Here is a 21971-nt window from a genome sequence, read left to right as displayed (position 1 = left end):
TTTTATGTGGTTTATTAAATGTACCTCATGAAACTTTTCTTTATATCTGTGTTCCATCAAATATACCAGGGTTTAAAATGAGTTGCTTTAGCCTCATTGGAAATAAAAAGTATCATGTTAGTGCCTTATTGATGACCGTTAGTAATTTTCTATGAGTGAATTAGTATTCTCAGTTTTTCCACGTACCACCAGACTGTGTTTTCCTTTCATCTCTGCCCTTATTTCTACTCCATCTTCTCTGTGTACAGCACAGTGGCAGCTCTGGTCCTAGCCTGCCTGGTCCACTGCTCTCCTGTTTGGGTTTGGAGCTTCGGTGGTCTTCCTGACCCACCCCTGAGCCAGCTGCTGCTTGTTCCAACTATGTAAGAAGCAGAAAGTACTGAGATAGAAGCTAGTTGGATCTTCAAAATGAAACGGACTCTGTTCTAACTCACAAGCCTATCAGAGCCTGTCTACTCATCCTGCAGACTCAGTACAGAGCCAGGGAGATCCTGGTCTCTCTGCAGCAGGCCTGATGACCACCTACTGCTTTTAGTTCTAGTTATAAACAATACCTACTGATATGATTTGAAAATTTATAAAAGCCCAAGTCTGGCAGTATAGATGTTGCACTCTCTCTTGAGATTTTATAATGATTTTTGTTGTTCTTCTCTTGTGGTGCTGGGGATTGAACCCTGGGGCATTTTACCTCTGAGCTACATCCCTAGTCCTATTTTTATATTTTGTTTTGAAACATAGTTTTGTTATGTTTCTGAGAGTCTTGTTACATTGTGATCCTCTCTTTTCAGCCTCCCAAGTACTGAGATGAAGGGCATGTGCCATCATGCCAGACAAATTTTTGAACCATCTTGGGACACATTTTTTTTTTTTTGTATCTGTACATGGATGCGTGTGTGTGTGTGTGTGTGTGTGTGTGTGTGTGTGTGTGTGTGTGTACACATACATGTATTATCTTTTAGTATTTAGTTTGCCTTCTAAATTTTTTATTGGTCATCAGTAAAAAAGTTTATTATATAAACAAAGAAAACTCTGGGACCAGATGGCTATATTGCTTGAATTCTACCAAATATCTTAAGAAATAATACTAGTCATTTTTATGCTCTTTCAGAAAATAAGAGGGGAAACAAACATCTTATAGCTTATTTTATGAGACCAAAATTTCCTGATATTCAAACTAGAAACAGTCCTGAGAATACTATAGATAGTATCTCCAATGAACATAAATAAAGCATTATTTAACAAAACATTTGTAAATTTTAATCCAGCAATGTATAAGAAGGAACATAATGCTGATTTTTATATTGGAAAATCAATCAAATGATATAACTATAACAATGGTGTAAAAATTTACTGGGTTTTAATTAAAGCAAACCTCAAATGGAAGTCTTCCAGACACAGAGGCACTTAGTAAATATATGATATTAATATGAAAAGAGTCATATTAAGCTCTCTTGAGAGGTCAGAACATTTCCAGATTGCTGCCTGGATGTGTGCTTGACCACAGCTTCTATCAAATGCTCCTCTGATAGATATGAAGGAGGCGGGGTTCTGTGCCTGGTTGTTGTCAGCAGGCAGGAAGACATTTTCTCAAGCCGGTGTGTCTCATCTCGATGTTGGCCCTGGCTTAGATGTCAGTCTTGCCTTTTTAAAAATGGGAATATTCTCTGAAGCTATAGCCAGTCTACTTAGAATGAATCTCTTCAGTTTCTCCAGCAGAGCTCATGTCTCACATTCATCCTGGGAATTAGGTATAATTCTTATTTGTTTGTTTGTTTGTTTATTTATTTATTTTGGTGGTACTGGGGTTCCTGGAAACCGTTCTACCTCAGGGCTACACTCCCAGACCTATTTTATACTTTTTTAAAATTTGGAAACAGGGCTGGCTTTGAACCTGCGCGATCCTCCTGTCTCTGCCTCCCAAGTGTGGGGATTCTAAGTGTGCCCGGCAGGTATGATTTTTATTTCATCCCTCAAAGCTGATTCTGATATTCAGCATGCTAAATAGTTAAACCTCTGGTGTCAATCAAGATATGAAGAACTGAATGGGGTGTGACTGGCTGAAATGTTTCACCAGGTGTGACAGGACCTTGCTGATGTGACAGGATCCTGGCTGATGCAAGAGACCTGAATTCTCAGAGTCAATGACTGTCCACAAATGTAATATTTAAACTAACTGATAGCTGGGCATGGTGGCGCATGCTTGTAATCCCAGCGTTTGGGAGGCTGAGACAGGAGGATTCTGGTTCACAGACAGCCTCAGCTACTTAGCGAGGCCCTTTGCAACTTAGTGAGATCCTGTTTCAAAATAAAGAATAAAAAAATAGGGCTGGTGGTTTAGCTTGGAGGTAGAATGCCCCTGGCTTCCATCCCCAGTACTGCAAAACAACCAACCAACCAACCAACCAACCAACCAATAAACCAACCAACAACCAAAAAAAAAAAAACAAAAAAATAAACTAATTGATGAAGACACAGTATCTTACTTTCAACAAATATACTATTTATGTTGATTAATTTATAAGTAAATCATATTACTCTAAGTAATAAATTAGTAAATTTCAGTATTTATAAAATTACATTCATCTATAAGTAATTTAAATAAGTAATTACAGTATTGTTTTGGTTTAAAGTTTGCATTTTATCTCTTACATGGGTTTTCTCTTTGCTTTACATGATGTTGGTCAAACGGTGTGAGGAAGGTACACCAGAGCGAGGGCCTGGCACAAGGAGGAGAGAGGGCACTTACATACTGAGCACATGAAGCTTCGTTGTGTGGTGGTTTCTAGGGATTGAACTCACGAGCATTCTCTCCCAAGCTATTCTCCCAGCCTTTTCATTTTTTTGTTTTAAAACAGGGTCTTACTACATTGCTGAGAATCTTGCTGAGGAGTTGACACTGGTATAAAACCTGTCATCCTCCTGTCTCAGCCTCTAGGTACTGAGATTACAGGCCTGTGCCACCATACCTGGCTGAGCATAAGAATCTTAAAATGATAAACACATCATTACTCTGAAGTCCTACTGAGCAGTTTTCCAAGGTGTGTATCAGCCTCAAAGCAGCCTTCTTCAGCAGATATCCAGATTGTCTTGTGTAGTAGGTGTACTTCCGAGCCTTTTCATTCTGCCCAGATTCTGCTAGCTGGCAAGGCCTTTCTTTGCCAGAAGATTCCTGACTAATGCTTTTATCCTTGGTAGGCCATTTACTTTTTAATGGTTTATGTTCTAAACACTTTCCTACCTGAACTCAAGATAAAGTTTCCCGGGCCTTTGTTTTGAAGGCAAAGAAGCTATTATTGTTCCTATGGAACCCATGTGCAGCCTGGCCTCTGTCTTGCCCACGGTGTAGTAAGGACTTTTAAGGGGACGCCATTCCAATTGTGGTGGCTCGGGCTTGTAATTCCAGCTACTTGAGAGGCTAAGGCAGGAGGATTGCCTGAGCCTAGGATCTGGGCCAGCCTGGGAAATATAGCGAGACTTTATCTCAAACAACATGAGAGAGAGAAAAAAGATAAAGGGATATCAATGCTATTTCAAGATGGAAGCATAGGTGGATACCTGGAATCTCAAGACTGAGACAGCAAGACTGAGACAGCAGGATCACAAGTTTGAGACTAGCTGGGTGACTTAGCAAGACTCTATGTGCCTCAAAATAAAGACAAAAAACAAACAAAAATAGGTGAGTTGGGGATGTAGTTCATTAATAGAGCACCCCTAGGTTTGATCCCTAGTACTCTCTCCCCAAGAAAAGCTAGTTCAGGGTGTTGTCCATTTGTGTGTGTGTGGAGTATATCATCTTGTAATTCTTGGCTGGCTAACATAGTATCTAGTCCTCCAAAGGAAGAGATTTAGATTTTACTATAAGAAAGAGTACAAAAGCTGGGTGTGGTGGCATACACTTATAATCCTAGTACTTGGGAAACTAAGACAGGAGGATTGCAGGTTCAAGGACAGCCTCGGCAACTAGCAAGACTTTGTTTCAAAATAAAAATAAAAAATAGGGCTAGGAGTATAGCTTGGAGGAAGAATGCCCCTGGGTACCACCCCCAGTACCAAAAAAACAAAACTAAACAAACAAAAAGAGAAAGGCAATCTGGTCAAGAAGTGGAATGAAGATGTGAAAGAATAAACAGTATCTTATGGATCTTTATTAATAGTATAGAATGTTGTCTTAATGTTTTATGTGTGTGTGTATATATACATGTGATTTACCTAAAATGATTTTACAATACGTCTGCCAGGACTCATTTCTTTTCATGATTGATTTTATCCCATTTATACTTTTAGCAAGATCAACTTTATACCTGGGCTGCAGTTAGTCAACCCACACACTCGCTGGATTACCCAGAAGGGCAGTTTCCCAGACGAGTCCCATCCATGTGGCCACCTTCAAGACCTCCCGACGAAGAAGACAGGTCTAAGGTTGCTGAGACAGGTAGGACATGGGGTAGCGGGCATTCTGAGTGTGTGAAACCTAGCATGTCTTTGCAGGCTTACTTGGTAGTGAGTCTGTCCTTGTACATGTTTTTATAGTATAATTTCCATGCAGGCAACATAATGACAGTGACTAGAAGGCACGGGACACTGGAGATTCTTATGCCTTGGTCAAGGCTATTGAGTCAGAATTCTGGGGAGCAGACACTGTGAGGCTTCAGTGAATTCTGTGTATGCTGAGGTCTGAGAACTGCAGTCTCCAGGCATTAGTTGGAGCCACCACCAGAGGCTGATGCTCCATGGCCTGTTTGGCCTAAGGTGCCCTAAGGGACATCCTGTCTGTTGCCTTCAAAGGCGGTTGTCCCTTGCCTCTTCCCTCTGGATCTCTTCACTCACTGCTTCTTTCTGCCTTTCTTATTTTTTGTAATCTACCTACAGAGATTATTGGGCGATGCAGGATACAATTTTATTAAATCTTAATTTTAAATAAATTTTAAGTTGTGCCATATTTAGATGTATTTTTTGTGTGCTTTCTTCTTTCTCTGTTCTGTTATTATCTTAAACTCTTTTCTTTTTTCTTTTTCTTTTTCTTTTTCTTTTTTTTTTGTGGTACTGGGGGTAGAATCCAGGGACTTTTCTACCTCCAGGCTATACTCCCAGACCTATTTTATACTTTATTTGGAAACAGGGTCTCACTAAGTTGCTGAGAACCTCACTAAGTAGCTGAGGCTGGCTTCGAACCTGTGCCATCCTCCTGTCTCAGCCTTCCAAGCGCTGGGATTACAAGCGTGCGCCACCACACCTGGCTCTTAAACTCTTTTCTATCATTAGTTATAAATATAGAATGAGCTTGACATCAGCGTTATTTGAAGGAGTTCAGTAGAATGATTATCTCCAAACTAGAATCCAGGAAAATATTTTGTTTTCATATACACTATTGTATTTATATCAAAATATCATACACTATTGAATTTATATTAAAATATATGCCACTATATGAATAGTAAAATTCATACACACTAGTGTACATATTAAACACAATATATTATTATGTTTACATTAAAAGTTATTGTTAAGAAACATACAGGTGTAGATATAGTTGAATTAACCAATTTCATTAAGAATTCCTTTTAACAATTGTTCATATCCTGTGTTTGCATAACTGATTAGGGTGATAGTTCAAAACTTTTCTTCCTCAGTCTAGCTTTCTCAAATTTTCTGATGTAAACATATGTATTATCCTCTAAAATGGAAGGGCACTTTAAAAAAGGGATGAAACATTTTATGTTACTGGCTGTGCAGACCGGAGGAGCAACTTGATTGAGAACTGATTGGAAGCGATAATTGGAATGTGAGTTTGGTAAAGATGATAGTTGGATATGATAATAGGTAGTCTGGAACCTCATTTTTTTCTTTGTTAGTTGAGGTAGCTTGCAAAATGCCAGCACAAGTAATTTTGATACAATAACTTTTTCTTTTAAAATAGGCATTCTTGAAGAGGATGATGGAGGTAAGCAGATAGTAATTGACCTTAGTGCCGTGTCTTTCTCAGTCCATCTTTTATCCACCCTAGTAATCATCGAGCGCTTTAGTCCAATGTGACCTAGTGGTGTTTTCTGGACTTTTCCTGCTGCCAGTCATTTAAAAAGACACTTCCATGGAGCTATCGTAACCCCCCTCTCATCTATTTGGGGCATCAGTTTAAAGAGAATGTCAGCATTATAGGAAACCTTGCAAAGGGTCTAATGCTGCTTTGTATCATAGTAAACTTTGATAATAGTATTGATATAGTAGCAGACTATATGCAGTCTACTTAACTGGTGGCCACACATTACTGTGTAGTGACATCATAGTCAGAACAGAACCACTAAGTGCCACATGCGGCCCTTTTTTTTTTTCTTTCTCTCATTTTTTTAAATTTTTTTTGTTTTTTATTTTGTTTGAAGTTGAACCTAGGGGCATTCTACTTCTGAGCTGCAGCCTCAGTTCTATTTATTTATTATGATACTGGGAATTGAACCTGGGGACATTTTACCTCCAAGCTATGCTGCCAATCCTAATCTTTTTATTTTTAATTTGAAATAGGGTCTCACTGGGTTCCTGAGAGTCTCACTACTTGCTGAGGTTGTCCTTGAGCCTGTGATCCTCCTGTCTCAGCCTCCCAAGCACTATAATTGCAGGTGGGAGCCACCATGCCCGGCTTATTTTTTATTTTTGAAACAGGGTCTCCCTAAGTTGCTGAGGTCCTCATTCTCCACTTCACCAGGCAAAATTTTAAAGTCAACGAGTTTTGAATTTTTGAAAAGTGTGAATTTTGAAGAGTATGAGCTTTTTCTTTCCTCCTTTCCTTGAGGTACTGGGGGGTGGAATCTAGGGTCTCATGCATGCCAGGCAAAGGGGTCTTCTACTGAGCTGCAAATATGTTCTTTAAGATATTGACTATCTGCTCTTTTCCCTATCTAGAATCTCAATCTGCTGCTTTGGAAAGTCCGAGAAAGGGTTCAGATGCTGTGAAGCAGGTAAGAAGGTCTTACTAAGATGTTAAATTTGTCTTCACATTTTTAGAATTTGTCTTAAGCTTCCCATCAGCCCAGTCACCAGGCTGCCCTGTTTCCTTCAGCCCACTAGGGAACTCAGACAGGCTGAGGAGAATGTTTTCTTCCATTTGTATTTTGCAAAGAAAATCAGCCTTCAGTTGAACTGAGTACAAGCTTTTCAGAAACTATGTCCAGCTAAAAAGTTGGGCTGACAACAGCTGTCTCCAGGAGTAAACTGTGGTCATTGTAGGAGACTTCTGTGCTGAGATGGGCCTGGTTGAATAGTGTTCTCTCTTTTTTTCTCTCTCCTCTCCTCTCCTCTCCTCTCCTCTCCTCTCCTCTCCTCTCCTCTCCTCTCCTCTCCTCTCCTCTTCTCTCCTCTTCTCTTCTCATTTTGTCTCTCCTCCCCTCCCCTCCCCTCCCCTCCCCTCCCCCCTCCCCCCTCCCCCCTCCCCCCTCCTCCTCCTCCTCCTCCTCCTCCTCCTCCTCCTCCTCCTCCTCCTCCTCCTTCTTCTTCTTCTTCTTCTTCTTCTTCTTCTTCTTCTTCTTCTTCTTCTTCTTCTTCTCTCTCTCTCTCTCTCTCTCTCTCTCTCTCTCTCTCTCTCCTGGTTATTGAACCTGTGAACATTCTACGTCTTAGCTACACCCCTACCCTACCTCCTTTAATTTTTTTTTCTGCCAAAAGTTTCTGTAAGTTGCTAAGGTTGTCCTTGAATCTGTAATCCCCTTTCTCAGCTTCTCAAATACTGGGATTTTGGCCATGCACCACCATGCCCAGCTCCCATGTCTCTTAAAAAATATGTAGAAGTTTTTCTAAAATCAAATTAGATGTGTATATAATTTATAATGTGTTAATTTTTTTTTTTTTTTTTGGCTGTGCCAGGATGAGATTTAGGGCCTTGTGTGTGCTAGACAAGTATTTCACCACTAAGCTACATACTCAACCCCTAAGTTTTTTTTTTTTTTTGGTGTTGGGCAGAGTCTAGGGGCATTTTACCTCTAATCTATACCCCAAGCTCTTTTTATTTTTATTGCAAAATAGGGTATTCCTAAGCAGCTGAGTCTGGCCTTGAACCTGTGATCCTTCTATCTCAGCCTCCCAAGTACTGGGATCACACATGTGTGCCACTGCACCTGGCTTCTAAGATTCTTAAATTGCTTTAGTGTTTCATGTTGTAATTTCCACAGAGCCACTTGTGCAGAACAGTAATTGTGGATAATGATTGCTGTTTTGGATATAAAATAATTTTCTTTCTTTTCCTTCCTTCCTTCCTTCCTTCCTTCCTTCCTTTCTTTCATTCTTTCTATTCTTTCTTTCTTTTTTTGGTGGTACTGGGGATGGAACCCAGGGGCCTTCTACCGCCAGGCTACACCCCCAGACCAATTTTATATTTTATTTGGAAACAGGCTCTCTTAAACCAGCTGAGGCTGGCTTCGAACTGCGAGGTCCTCCTGTCTCAGCCTCCCAAACACAGGGATTACAAGCCTGTGCCACCATGCCCAGCTAATTTTATTTATCTATACATATATACACTTGCTCAACTATGCTTTGGAAAATAGTTTAGTCCTATATTGGACATCAGTAGTACAGCAGTGTTTGCTGTCTAGTTGAGAATGAAAGAACTATTTTGATTAGTGTGGGATGATACATGTAGATTCTGGGACAGAGTTGATTGTTGAGAACTCTTCAATGCGTAAACTGACTTCCTGATGCCTTGACTCATACATGAAAGTTGTGATACCCCTAGAGGAAACACATGGGCATAACATTAAGCTGAAAAAATGGTCCCTGGATGCTTCTCAAAAATGCACTAGATGGGGCTAATAGTAACCGTAAGGCTACTCCTAATGATAGTGTCTTCAAAAAGCAAGTTTTCTCAGCTCACTTGTGTCAGAGCAGAGACCTACACTACCTTGCAGGCACTTGGGAGACGCATGGTGGGACTGGCTGATGGTCAATAAACTACTATGGTTAGTTCATAGTGAATCAGATAAAGAAAGCTAACAAGGAAAAAACAAATAGTAAATTCAGCAAAAGACAAGTAAAAGAGTAACTTTAATGTATTCTCTTATTATTTCTGTAACTTTTTTTTAAAGGTAGGGATGGCTAAACTGTTATTTGAAAAATGTTAGTTTTTTAAAAATTCTATATCCAGTGCATGTATAACTGAATTGATTTTATACATGGCTATGCCAAAGAGAACCTATAAAAGAAGTATTCTATAATAACAGCCATGATAAAACATATCAATACTTTTCTCCACATTAAGATTCAGTTAGAATACTCATAAGATACATATTCAAGTGTGTAAAATTATTCAATGATTTTTTTTGAGGGTCTAGGGATGGAACCCAGGGGCATTCGACCTCTGATCTATACCCTCTGCCCTATTTTTTATTCTTTATTTTGAAACCAGGTCTCACTGAGTTGCAGAGGGCCTCACTAAGTAGCTGAGGCTGTCTGCGAACTGTGATCCTCTGGTCTCAGCCTCCCGAATGCTGGGATTACAAGCATGTGCTACCACACCTGGCTTTCAGTGATCTTCTAATTTTCTTAAACCATGGACCATGGCAAAATATTTTAAAAAACCCTAATGAACTGGTGATTTAAAAACAGGGACTTTAGGATAAAAGCCATTCAATACATATAAATTCTCTTTTTTAGAGCATAGTGTCTTAGAAACCAGGAAATACAATAAATTAATTGGGAGGTCACAATATCTGGAAGCAGTTGAGGTTCAGTACACAACAGTGACATCACTTACTTTTGGAATCATTGACTGTCAAGTTTCTTTTATGGGCTGTCCTCTTTCCTTAGATGATACAAATGTGTTTCATAGGAGTCTAAAGTAACAAAGCATAAAAGAGATTCAGTGAATTAGAAATAATTATCAACCCAATGTGAACCTATTCTTTTTTTTTTTTTTTTTTGGTATTGAGTATTGAACCCATGAGCAAGCTACATCCCCAGCCCTATTTTATTTTGAAACAGGGTCTCACTAAGTTTCTGAGGCTGGCTTCGAACCTATGATTCTCCTGTCTTAGCCTCCTAAGTACTGGGCTTACAGGTGTGTGCCATCAATCCCAGCAAACCTATTATTTTGCTATGTAATCAATGTGCAATAACTCTTTAAAATAACTAATATAATTCATATTGAACTGATAAAGAAAATTATGTTTATAGGAATTAAAAGAAATTTGCCTAAAGTAACAATACTAATGAAGATTAAAGCTAAGATTTGAGCTAGAGATTTGATTTTATATTTCTATTATGAAAAATAATGATACTTTAACATGGTGACTGTCCTATCACTGTTCTGGATCATATCCTATAACTGTAAGATGGATGACGTGAAAAGTTTAATAGTTATTAATTTTAAACTATACTCTTCATAAGAGTGAGGTGTGAATACACATTATAGAGGCATATAGGTGTATTTGTTCACCTATATATTTTGAATTTATTCTAACTTTGTGCTAAATTGTGTTCATTTTACTAATTTTGGTGTTTTATTGCTTTTTAGAAAAAGCCTATACTTTTTCCGGTAAAGCACCCTGTTCTTTTCTTCTTAGTCACTAGATGGCAGCTCTGTATCTCTTTAAATTACCACTGGAAAAGGAAATAAGAGATTCTAAGCCAGTTTGCTCTGTATGAATGATCAACATAAGAGGTTTGCTGGTTCATCTGGTGCTGCCTGGGTTGTTCTGTGGTCAGAATTCGAGAGCCAGGACTGGGAGGTCAGGGCTGCCACAGAGCCAGAGAGCATCCTCCACGCTTTGTTCGGATGTGTGTGCATGCACCTGTTCTCGCAATCGAAGCTCATTGGAACTTATTGAATGAATTTAGACTTTTACTCTCCCCTTGTACTTAAGAAGTCTGAGAACGCAACATCTATAGAAAAACCACTTGACTCTTAAATACTTTTTCCAGCTAATGGGAATAGGAGACTGTGTGATGTTTCTAAAGTGTCTGATGCTTAAAGCAAATAAGACTGGCATCTGTGTGCAAAGAAAGGAATATGGCTATTCCTTGAGTTTATTTATTTATTTATTTATTTATTTATTTATTTATTTATTTATTTATTTACCTACTTATGGTGCTGGGGACTGAACCCAGGCTTACTTTACCACTGAGATATACCCTCAATTGCTTTATATTTTGAAATAAGGTCTTGCTAAATTACCATGTTCTAACATTAATGATACCTCTAGGCCCTTCTATCTTAGTCTTCTAAGAACTGGGTGTACAGGTGTGTGCCAACATGCCAGGATTTGAGTTTCTTTATTGATGGTCTTATGAAATCAGCTGATTTTAAAATGAAGCTATTTTTTTTTTTTTGAGACTGGATCTCACTGTATTGCCCAGGTTGACCTTGAACTCCTAAGCTTAAAAATGAGCTTCCTGCTTCACCCTTTTGAGTAGCAGGGAATAAAGATATTTGTCACTATGCCCTGTACTTCTGGATATTTTAAGTTTAAGTAATCTGTTCTGAAAATCTGCACTGTCTAAAGAATTTGTCTTAAAATGAAATGGGGCTTTCAATCTTGTTTTTACCTGTTGGTATTTGAAGTGTTATTTAAACTGTAAATCCTTTTATATTCTAAAGCATACAAATATCTAAATGTCAATCATGTTTTCTAAAAGGTTAGCTTTGAAGATTGGTGTATGCACCATGCTTTACCTAGTTGCCACCCAGTTTTTAACTTATACTTTGCTTTTGAAATTATATACACAGTTTTTATTTTGAAACATTTTCCCCAAACTCTTGACACCTTTTTAATATAAATAGATTACTCAAAAGATAAGTAGAATAAAAATTTGATCTTTAAAAACTCTAGCTTTGAGTAAAAGTTGATAATATCAGATAATTGAAAATTTGGTCTCTTCATAATAAAATATTCATTTATGAATAGCCATTTCTGTTACCAAGCACTAGATAATAAAAATTAAACAGTACAAGAACTGCCTTCTCTCTATGTTGTACAGTTTGTTTGCAAATAAATTTGTAAGTGTCAGAACAATGTTCTGTTCCCTTCAGCTACAGTGCTCAACTCAGCTGCATGTTTATTTGAATAGAGTACCATTTTTTATTGGATCTCCTTAAAGTATTGGCTAGTGAGTTTTATGCAGTGATTTCCAGTACAAGTTACTGAATTTATAAGCATCTTCATTTAGAACAGTTAAAAGAAACGGGCTGGTGTAGTGTGGGCAATTTAGTGACAGTGCCTGAAAAATGATTCCCAAGTGTCTTGGCACAGAACAGTTTGCAGAGTCAGAGAAGTACTAAACAGGTAAAAAGGAAGGTGTGGGTTGAAAGTATCTGAAGAAGTGACGGGGAGTTGCAAAAACAAGAAGCCATTAGAATGGAGTGGACTGTCGTAGACATATGGAAGAGTTAGGGGGAAAAAAAGCTGTTTAAGGTTAAGTCTTTCTGAACTCTAAGGGAAAAGGTCATATATGGCTTGACCACCTCTAGCCCCAAGTCCTCTGGAATCTGAAACCACTTGAGCACACACATGAGGCCACAAGTAGAACATTCTACACCACGGAACTTTGTTTCATGTCCAAAATACTGTGTAAAATTACTTTCATCTTATGTTTGTAAGGTGTATATCAAACATACATGAATTTTGTGTTTAGATTTGGGCCCTCTTCCTAAGGTATCTCATTAAATCCTTAAGACATCTCATTATCTTAGAGATATATTTTACCTGTTGACATTTAAAATATTATTTAAACTGTAAATCTTTTTATACTCTAAAGCACATAAATTGTTAAGTGTCAGTCATTTTCTCTAAAAACATTAGCTGTAGGATAAGATTGATGTATGCAGCATACTTTACCTAGTTGTCATCCAGGTATTAACTTATTCTTTGCTTTTGAAATTATATACAAAATTATTATTTTGAAGAATTTTCCAAAAAGTCTTGACATCTTTAAAATGTAAATAGAACATATACATATAAGTATGCAAATATTCCAGAATTCAAAAAATTCTGAAATCCAAAATATTTCTAGTCCCAAGCATTTTGGGTAAGGCATATTCAACCTGTATAAATTTGCAATATAATAAAAACCCAACAAAATAACAATTCCTAAGACAACTAAAAAATAAACCAGAGTAAAAGTAGAGGACTCAAAGGAGGGAGAGAGAGAGGGAGAGAGAGAGGGAGAGGGAGAGGAAGAGGAAGAGGGAGAGGGAGAGGGAGAGGAAGGGGAGAGAGAAAGAGATCAGAATCAATGGTTTAGTCACCCCTGAAGTGTCTGATTATTATTAGTGCTCAATGGATGCTTTGACCAGGTGAGTCTGAGGAGGACCAAGAGTGAGCTGGCTAGTAAGGAAGAGAACCAAAGACACTCTGGTGGAGATGCAGACACTGAAAATGTATAACATTTTGGTAGCTGTTTAATCATAATGTGTTAAGGGGAATAAAGAATTTTTCTGGAAAGGTTTATTTTTTATTTTGTGGAAACTCCAAGGGAGTCAGAAAACAATGTGGATATTTTAGCATCAGCAATAAAGGGGAAGATAGGAAACTTTTCTGTTTAAGAGTAAAAGCCAGTTACTGTCTGGAAAACAGAATTCCAGATTAAAACGAGGAGGAAGAATTGGATGTCACACCGTTTTTGGTTTTCACTGAGGTGATAGTGCTCAGAGGTAGATTAAAGTTTTGTCTGTCTTTGCTTTATTGAGTTTTAGATGGTGTGAAACTGGTTTGTGCCATGCAATGTTGCTAATGACTTGTGGAGAAAAACAAACTGTTCAGACAGTTGAACCAAAGGGGCCACTGAGCTGATATAGGATGTGTTAGGATATGTTACTGTTTGGTTCTGGGATGTCCCGCAAGGCTCATCTGTTGAAGGCATGGTCCACAAGACCATGTTCTGTGCTGTGGCTTTGGGAATTAGTCAGATCATGAGTTCAATCTCTGACTTCATTGATTGTTTAATCCATCAGTGGACTTGTAGCTGTGGACTTTTGGGAGGTGGTGGGAGGTGTGGGGTGTAGCCTTATTGGTTGAAGGGAGTGGATCCTTAGAAGCATGACCTGGAGACTATGTCTTGGTCCCAACCACTTACCATTTCTTCTTGGACTCCATGAGGTGAGTAGCTTTGCTCCTCCAGCTGCTCCCCACCAAGATGTCCTGCCACCCAAGGCCCCACAGCAATGGAGCCAAGCCCCTGTGGGCTAGACCTTTGAAACCATGGACCACAGTCTGTCTTCCTTTGAGTTGTTCATCCCAGGTATTTTATCACAGCAGCTAAAGGCTGACTAACATATGCTTATCCCTTATTATATATTTGCTGACTTGCTGGGTACAAGATATTCGTGGCAGATACTGAGAAATCACAAAAAATTATAAGAAAATGTACCAGATACTGAGAATCAGACAGTTAAGCTAAAAGGATGCATATCGTCCTTGTACTTGACATGATTTACAAGATGTAATTCTGACAAGATATTTAGTATATGTTGTATTAAAAAAATGGGAGCCAAGCTGGGCATGGTGGTGCACACTTGTAATCCCCAGGTTTGGGAGGCAGAGACAGGAGGATCGCACAGATTTGAAGCCAGCCTTGCTGGCTTAAGAGACCCTGTTTCCAAATAGAAATATAAAAATTAGGTGTCTGGGAGTGTAACCCGGAGGTAGAAGGGTTTCCAGGAACCCCATTACCATAAAAAAAAGGGGGGAGGGAACCAGGTATGGTGGCACACACTTTTAATCCCAGCATTAGGAAGGCGGAGACTGGAGGATCTTAGTTCTCGGACAGCCTCAGCTACTTAGCGAGGCCCTTTGCAACTCAGTGAGACCCTGTTTCAAAAAATTAAAATAAAAACAAAAGACTAAAAACTAGGGCTAGGGTTGTATCTCAGAGATAAAATGCTTCTGGGTTCCATCCCCAGTACTGCAAAAATAAATAAATAAATAAATATTTTAAAAAGGGAAGGCTGTTGAGAAACTAATTAGGAGCAGTTTCTGAGACTAATTCCTTATTTTGGGCAGGTGGAGGATGAAGAGTATTTGAGAAAGAAGAGAGAAAAGGTTATAGAATTGGCAGTGAACATGCCATTAGGGTGGGGTAGCTCACAGGAGGTAGTCAAGGTGATGGGAGACCATAGCTCATTGTTCCTCTTGCAGATGCTGGTTTTACTTTAGCCTCCTGGGCCTCCTCCGCCTGTGGCCCAGAGTCCCTAAGCCCAGAGCCGCTCTTGTCTGCATTGCTGCAGTCTCTTGCCAGGTCTCCTAACTTCCAGTCTTAATCCTTTCTTATCTCTCCTCTGCAATGCCTCCAGAGTTATCTTCCTAAAAACCCAAATTTGCTTATGTCTGATATCTGTTCAAGCTCATTCAAGAACTGCTTATAGCTCCTGAGAAAAAGTTTAAATTCCTGAATTTGACAGGTTGGGTTTTCCCTGCCATCCTGTCTTTGCCTTATCATGCAGTATTTCCTATATGTCAGGCCTGTTCCAGCCCTAAAAATACCCTAGTGTTCTGAGAACTCTAGGACCCTTCCCTGTGTCTTTAGGTGTGTTTTCTCTGCACTCCTACTTCCACTATTTTTTAATCTACACAATTCCCATTACTTAATCGAAGCTCCTTAAACATAACTTCCTCTTAGACATATTACCTGAGAGGACTCAATCCAGAGCCCCTTTTCAGTGTCTCCACTCTGTGACCCCCAATGCTTATCTCACTTTCCCATAACCTTTGAATTATACATAGACAACAGAATTACATAAGGATGAGACTGTCCTTACTTTCTTTGCTCCTCCAGTATCTCACACAGTACTTGAGATTTCAGGGAAGCCAAAAACCATTTAAATAAAGAATAAATATCTGGGAGACCACATTAATGAGAGAATGAGAGTACATCTTGCCTAGTGGTAGACACTTTGCTTACATTCATACTATAGGGGTCAAGAATGTGGGCTTTGGACCAGTCTGGGCATAAACCCCAGTTATTTCACTTTTAACTGAGAGACCGTCAAAGTAAGCATACCCAGATGCTAGTTAAGATGGTATGGACAGAGTTTAATCAGTCATCATTATTACAGTAGGGAAAAAGAGTCCACGGTGAACTGAACACAACTTCAGTTGATACAGAATGATGCTACTGAACATTTTTTTTTTTTTTTTTTTGCCGGTACTGGGGCTTGAACCCAGAGTCATTCTACCTCTGAGCTATACCTTCTGCTCTAGTTTTCATTCTTTATTTTGAAACAGGGTCTCACTGGGTTGCAAAGGGCCCCACTAAGTAGCTGAGGCTGGGCGTGAACCTGTGATCTTCCTGTCTCAGTCTCCCAAGTACTAGGATTACAAGCGTGCACTACCACACAGGATCCTGCTGAGCATTTTAAAGGGAGAATGAAGGACTAGGGAGGAGGCAAGCAGAGGGGCAGGAGAGTCAAGGAAGTGAGAAGTGCAGGGGTTCATCATTGTAAATGAGAGTAGGCCAGCAGGGTCTGCTAGCTAGCAACTCTAGAAGTTAGGATTCTATCCTGTGGCATCTGGGAGGCAGAGGCCATATCCTCAGGTGTTGCTGAAACCAACAGCAAATTTGGGGGCAGGCACTTAAAGTGGAGCTAGGGTCTTTCTAAGGATGTGGCCATTACCAACTAGATACTGTGCCAGTGTTTATTGAAGCCTTTGTAGGTCATGTTGAGACCTAGTCAGGAGAAGGGTTCATGGAAACTTGACTAAAGTCTCATCCAGAAGAGAATCTCTGTCAGAACTTGTCTGTTTCCACAGAATATTGAAAACCAAGGACTAGGTGATTTATAAAGAATGAAGGTTTATTTAGGTCACGTGGTCTTGGATCATGACGCTGGCTTTGGGGGCCTTCCTACAGCGTTGTGACGTGGGAGAGGGCAGCGTATGGAGAGGTGGAGCGATGGTGCCAGCACAGTCTCTCTTCTTTTGATAAAGTCACTAATGCCGTGATGGGGGCTCCACCCTCATGACCTCATCCCATCCTAATTATTTCCCAAAGGCTGCACCTCCAGGCACCATTTTGGAGGTATCTAATTGACTCAGTTTGGGAATCAGGTTTCTAACACATGACTTATAGGAACACATTCAAACCACAGAAGAACTGCTAATAAAATTTTAATTATTAAAGTCAATATGTTATTTCTTATTCTCCTCAGGGAAGATGTTTTACTCTGTGCCTTAATTTCCTCATCTGAAAAATGGGCATAATAATAATTCCTATCTCAGGACTCTTGTGAGGTTTAAATGTATTAATTTACGTAAAATGCTTTGAAGAACTTCTAGCACATGGTAAACGCTAAAAATATTGACAGTTATTTTTATCATTGCTGTTACATGGGAGTAGTACTCTGTGATTTTGATGGTTGCTTTCATAATGTACTTAATCGTCATTATTTGTGGATTCTGATTTGCAAACTTACCTACTTGCTAAAATTTACTTTATCCTCCTAATCAGTTACCACATGCTGCTTTCGTGGTCATCAGAGAACCTGTGGAGTGATAAAATTTTAGTTACTCCACTCTTACTTAAGGTCAAGTAAGGGGAAGCGGAATAAAGAGCAACCAAACACTGACACAATAGGCTTGGAGACTCCGCCTTTGGTACAAATGAGCCTGTGGCTCTCAAAGTGTGGCCCTGGGCCAGCAACATGGTTGTCAGCTAGGAAGTGGTCAGAAATAGATTCTCAGACTCTACTCCAGATGTACTAAGTTGCAAACTCTAGGGATAGAACATAGCAATCTGTGTTTTAATACTTCTCCCCACCCACTATAATTCTGGTACACATTCTGTTTAAGAGACAGTGTATTAGAGAAATAGTTCAAAAGTGTTAGTAGCCTAACATCTCCACAAGGTGGGGAGATGAAAATTTGTTGGATAAGATGCATTTTAAATTTTTAAAAAAAGGGCATGGTGGCTTATGCCTGTAATACCAGTATTTGGGAGGCCAATATAGGAGAATCGCAGGTTCAAGACCAGCCTCAGCAACTTAGTAAAGACTTGTTTAACAAAGAACAGGTGTGAGGCAGGGCATGGTGGTGCACACTTGTAATCCCAGCATTCAGGAGGTGGGGACCGGAGGATCTTGGTTCATGGACAGCCTCAGCCTCAGCTACTTAGCAGGTCCTTTGCAACTCAGTGACACTCTGTTTCAAAAATTAAAAAGACTAAAAAATAGGGCTGGGGGTGTAGCTCGGAGGTAGAAATCCCCTGGGTTCCACCTCCAGTACTGCAAAAAAAAAAAAAAAAAAAAAAAAAAACAAAACAAAACAAAAAAAAAACAGTGGCGTGGCGCACACCTGTAATTCCAGTATTTGAGAGGCTGAAGCAAGAAGATGATGGGTCTCGGGACAAGCCTCACCACTGTATTGAGACTCTCAGCAACCTAATGAGATTGTGTTTTAAAACAAAAATAAAAAGCACTGGATATTACTCAGAGGTAGACTGCCCCTGCCCAGTATGGCAAAATATAAGTAAAATAAGGCTGATGAATCTAGTTCAGAGGTGGAATGCCCCTGGGTCAATCCATAGTACCAATAAATAAACAAATTTAAGGAAATGGGTAGGATAAATAAGTATCAGTGATAGTTAAGTAATCATAATATGGAAGTAAAACATTGAGGAGAGAGAAAACTTGCAATAATCAGTGGAGATGAGAGACTGGAGACACAAAGACTGATGTGGTCTTCTAGTAGATATAGAGAAGATAGCAGGCCAAGGACACATCCTTCACTACCACCCCTCCCCCAAAAAAGAATCCAGGTAGGAGTGTAAAAACACAGAAGCCAAGAGAAGAGAGGTTTTTAAGAAAGTGGAGTGGTGAGTAGTCTGTGTTCTTGTGCCAGCCAGGGGTGATGCTGGCAATAAGAAGAGTTCGGTGGAGTGGCAAGGTCACAGGCAGACCCACGACTCTGGCTAATGTTCTAATCCATTCTATTTGATGTTCTCCAGGGAGTTTTTTTTTTTTTATGACATTTGAGAATAGGAGGTTGTTAACTCGAGGCAGGTGGTTAGGTGGTGAAAAACAGAGCTGCACATACAGCCTTAGATCGTTAAGGGGGAAGTGAAACATTTATGAAATAGTGTTTTTCTTCCTTGTATTATGTAGGGCAACTAACCTTGCCAAAACACCAGATCAAGTAACTGGAGAGAAATTCAGGAGACATGAGAGGGTATGCTGACAGCAAGCCTCCTCCCTTGGCTGTTTATTTTGCTTTTTCTTGGCCTTCTCCCAAACATGCTATTGCTCACACAGGGGTTAGTCACTAATGATAATTTGTTTGACCTTAACATCAACCCTTTATCAGCCCCTATGCTTAAAATAATATGGTTATTATGATTTCTAACTTAACTTATCTCTCTCCTCTACACATTTCTCATTTAGACGGTGAAGGCCTTGGAAGAGTTTATCATATTTGTTTCATTTGAAAAACATTATGCATTTCAATAATTCCTTTTATGTCATAGTTAATAGATGCCATTTGGGTTCTCTATGTGTAAAACTCTTCTTTTTTTATAATATAGTCTACTTTAAGAAGCCCTATATAAGTTATTTTCAATTTACCATATGTCCTTGTATTTTCTTCTTTCTTGAAATTTCTTTCAAACTTGAAATTGTTCGATTTTGATTTTGTGTATAATCATATTTATTCAAAGTCTGAATTTTTTTTCCTATAAGATGATGACTGTCATATGTGGTCTTATTGTAGATTCCAGTAGATCTGGAATATCACTGGTTTACTCCAAAACCTTAGGATGGTTTAGAATTCAGAACACAACAGAATTTATATGCTTCTATGAAGACTATAATCTCTATTTTATAGATGTCCTGAGCATGGTAAAAAGCGATTTACATATCTCATATCCAAATTTCCAGAAGAAATGATCACAGTGTTAACTTAGCAATATGCATTTGTTATAGTTTAGGTTCTGAAAATATTCTGCTTACGTAATAAACAAAGTTTCAAAGATGAGTAAATTAACTTTTCAGCAAAAGCTTTACTTGAGTGTATCTTGGCTTCCTTCTTGACAGTTGTAACCTTCATGTTACAGTAATGTTTTCTTTTTCTGGGAAACAGATAATCTTACATTTGGAAAAATATTTTTGGTCAACATTTTATTTTTCAATGGCAATTTGTATTTCATGACTTGCAAGTGTTTAAACAATTTATAAGAACTAACCATTGCCACCCACATATGAGATTATACAGGAAAGGAAGAACTTTGGCTGCCGTACTGCATTTGATTGTTGAGCCAGAGTGGATGGCAGACTCTACTACTTCTAAAGATTTAGACTTCTGAAACAGTAGTTTAAAGTACAAATAATCTCAAAATAGGTATTATATAAAGTATATTACTTATCATATTGACTAAAAATAGATTCACCTCTCCATTTATGAGGTTGTACCCACTATGAGATCTGTGCAAAATTGCCACTATCACATTTTTCCTTTTCTAAAAAAATTTATCTAGTTTTTGATAGTAAGAACCATTGACATTAGGCTCAGTGTTGCACAATTTCTGGAACTGCTGAGAGTCTTATTGAAAAGTGTAGAAGTCTAAAGATGATAAAAGCACATTTCTCCAGTGTCAAGTCCTTTGAGACTCTGATAGGCCTTTCTCCAGTGGTGCCCTGTAGAGAGGGAAGATTAAATTCCAGGCCCTGGACTGGGAGCAGCCTCCTCACTTGAAGGCTTTGCATGGGCCGCAGAGTGCCTGGCAGTCTCCTGGAGATTAAATCAGGCTTTGTCAGTGGGTGGGCCCTGCAGATCTTCACTTTGTGTGAGTCCAGAGAGAAGTTGTTTGCTTAAAAGGTCAGAGAATACATAGCCTTTTTTTTTTTTTCCCTGATAATGACCAGTATTTATCATGTAAATTTCTTTATAAATCCCAGAGAAAAAAACCCCACCCACAGAGAAATCCACTGTGTCTGCTAACAAGCTTCATAGCCTTCTCCAGAAGGTTGCAGAAAGCCGGTTGCTGCTGACTCGGGATGGGTCCTCTGGGAGCCAGCCAGCCCTAGACTGATACCCCAGATAAGGAAGATCAGATAAGATTCTTTGATAACTCTTAGTTCAATTCAGAACCCAGAACCCCATGTACATTTGGCTACCCCACAATAGTGGCTGGCTGGTCTTATTTTACAGGCTAGTCAGGGAAGGATCAAGATGAGCTTCATTGTGTTGTTTTCTGGAATGGAACAGGAGGGTTGTAACACTGACTCAGGGCCAGAGTTTTATGGAATGGGTAAAGATAGGTCATGGAGGGGAATGAAGATTCTAACAAATTGTTTTTGTTTTATTCTTGTTCTATTTACAGTAGAAATAATGTAAGAGGCAGGTAGTCTCTTACCCTAGGTTTCCGTCCCTGTTCTGTATCTATAAAAAAATTAACTGTATAAATCAGTTCTCTGTATAAAAATTTCACTTTTTTGGCCCAACAGTCTGTTTATTATTATACTCAAGAATTCATGGACTCTGCCACCCTCCTGCCATTACTTCATTTGTTATAGATTCAGTTTTAAATTTTTATTTTCTTAACACTATTCTCTCTGATATATCCTAGTTCTGGCTCTTATTGTATCTTATGTTTGAAGACCTATGAAGCTTATGGGGTATATTGGATCCTTCTTTTTCCAAATGATTATCTGAGTGCCCTTAATTATCTTTTCCTTTGAAATATAAGTAAAATGCATAACAGAAAATGCATATTAATAGACACTTATGCAAAATCCCTTCCCACTTCTTAGTATAGAACATCTATTATCCACCATGCTTGAGTTTTTGGTAGGGTTAGTTTATCAATGATTTTAGGGTGTTTTAAGCCACTTGATGCAAATACAATGTAAGGCGAAATTACCAATTTTGCAGAAGTTGTAGGATTTCTTGAAGTCAGAAAGGAGACCTTGAATCATGAGAAAAGTTATTGATTCATGAGTACCTCGCAAAGTTAGTTAATATGACAAGTATGAATATGTAGTAGTTTTTGAATTTGTATATTATGATCATCAA

At 38.9% G+C, this 21971-nt stretch overlaps 1 protein-coding gene across 2 annotated transcripts in view; it reads left to right on the top strand.

Moving 5' to 3' along the window:
- The window catches only part of FMN2 (formin 2), a gene marked incomplete at both ends in the record, with an annotated part of 296940 nt that overhangs the window by 76071 nt on the left and 198898 nt on the right, over nucleotides 1-21971 (top strand). For both annotated transcript variants that reach the window (XM_080698425.1, XM_080698424.1), the window contains 2 exons: nucleotides 4285-4432; nucleotides 6895-6950. In XM_080698425.1, coding sequence (XP_080554551.1) covers nucleotides 4285-4432; nucleotides 6895-6950 — 204 coding nt within the window. The remainder of the gene's footprint in view (nucleotides 1-4284; nucleotides 4433-6894; nucleotides 6951-21971) is intronic.

Source organism: Muscardinus avellanarius (assembly GCF_963383645.1).
Source record: "Muscardinus avellanarius genome assembly, chromosome: 7".
In the NCBI taxonomy this organism is placed as follows: domain Eukaryota; kingdom Metazoa; phylum Chordata; class Mammalia; order Rodentia; family Gliridae; genus Muscardinus; species Muscardinus avellanarius.
Note: the sequence above shows the minus strand (reverse complement) of the source record. Positions and strands in the feature narration are given on the sequence as shown.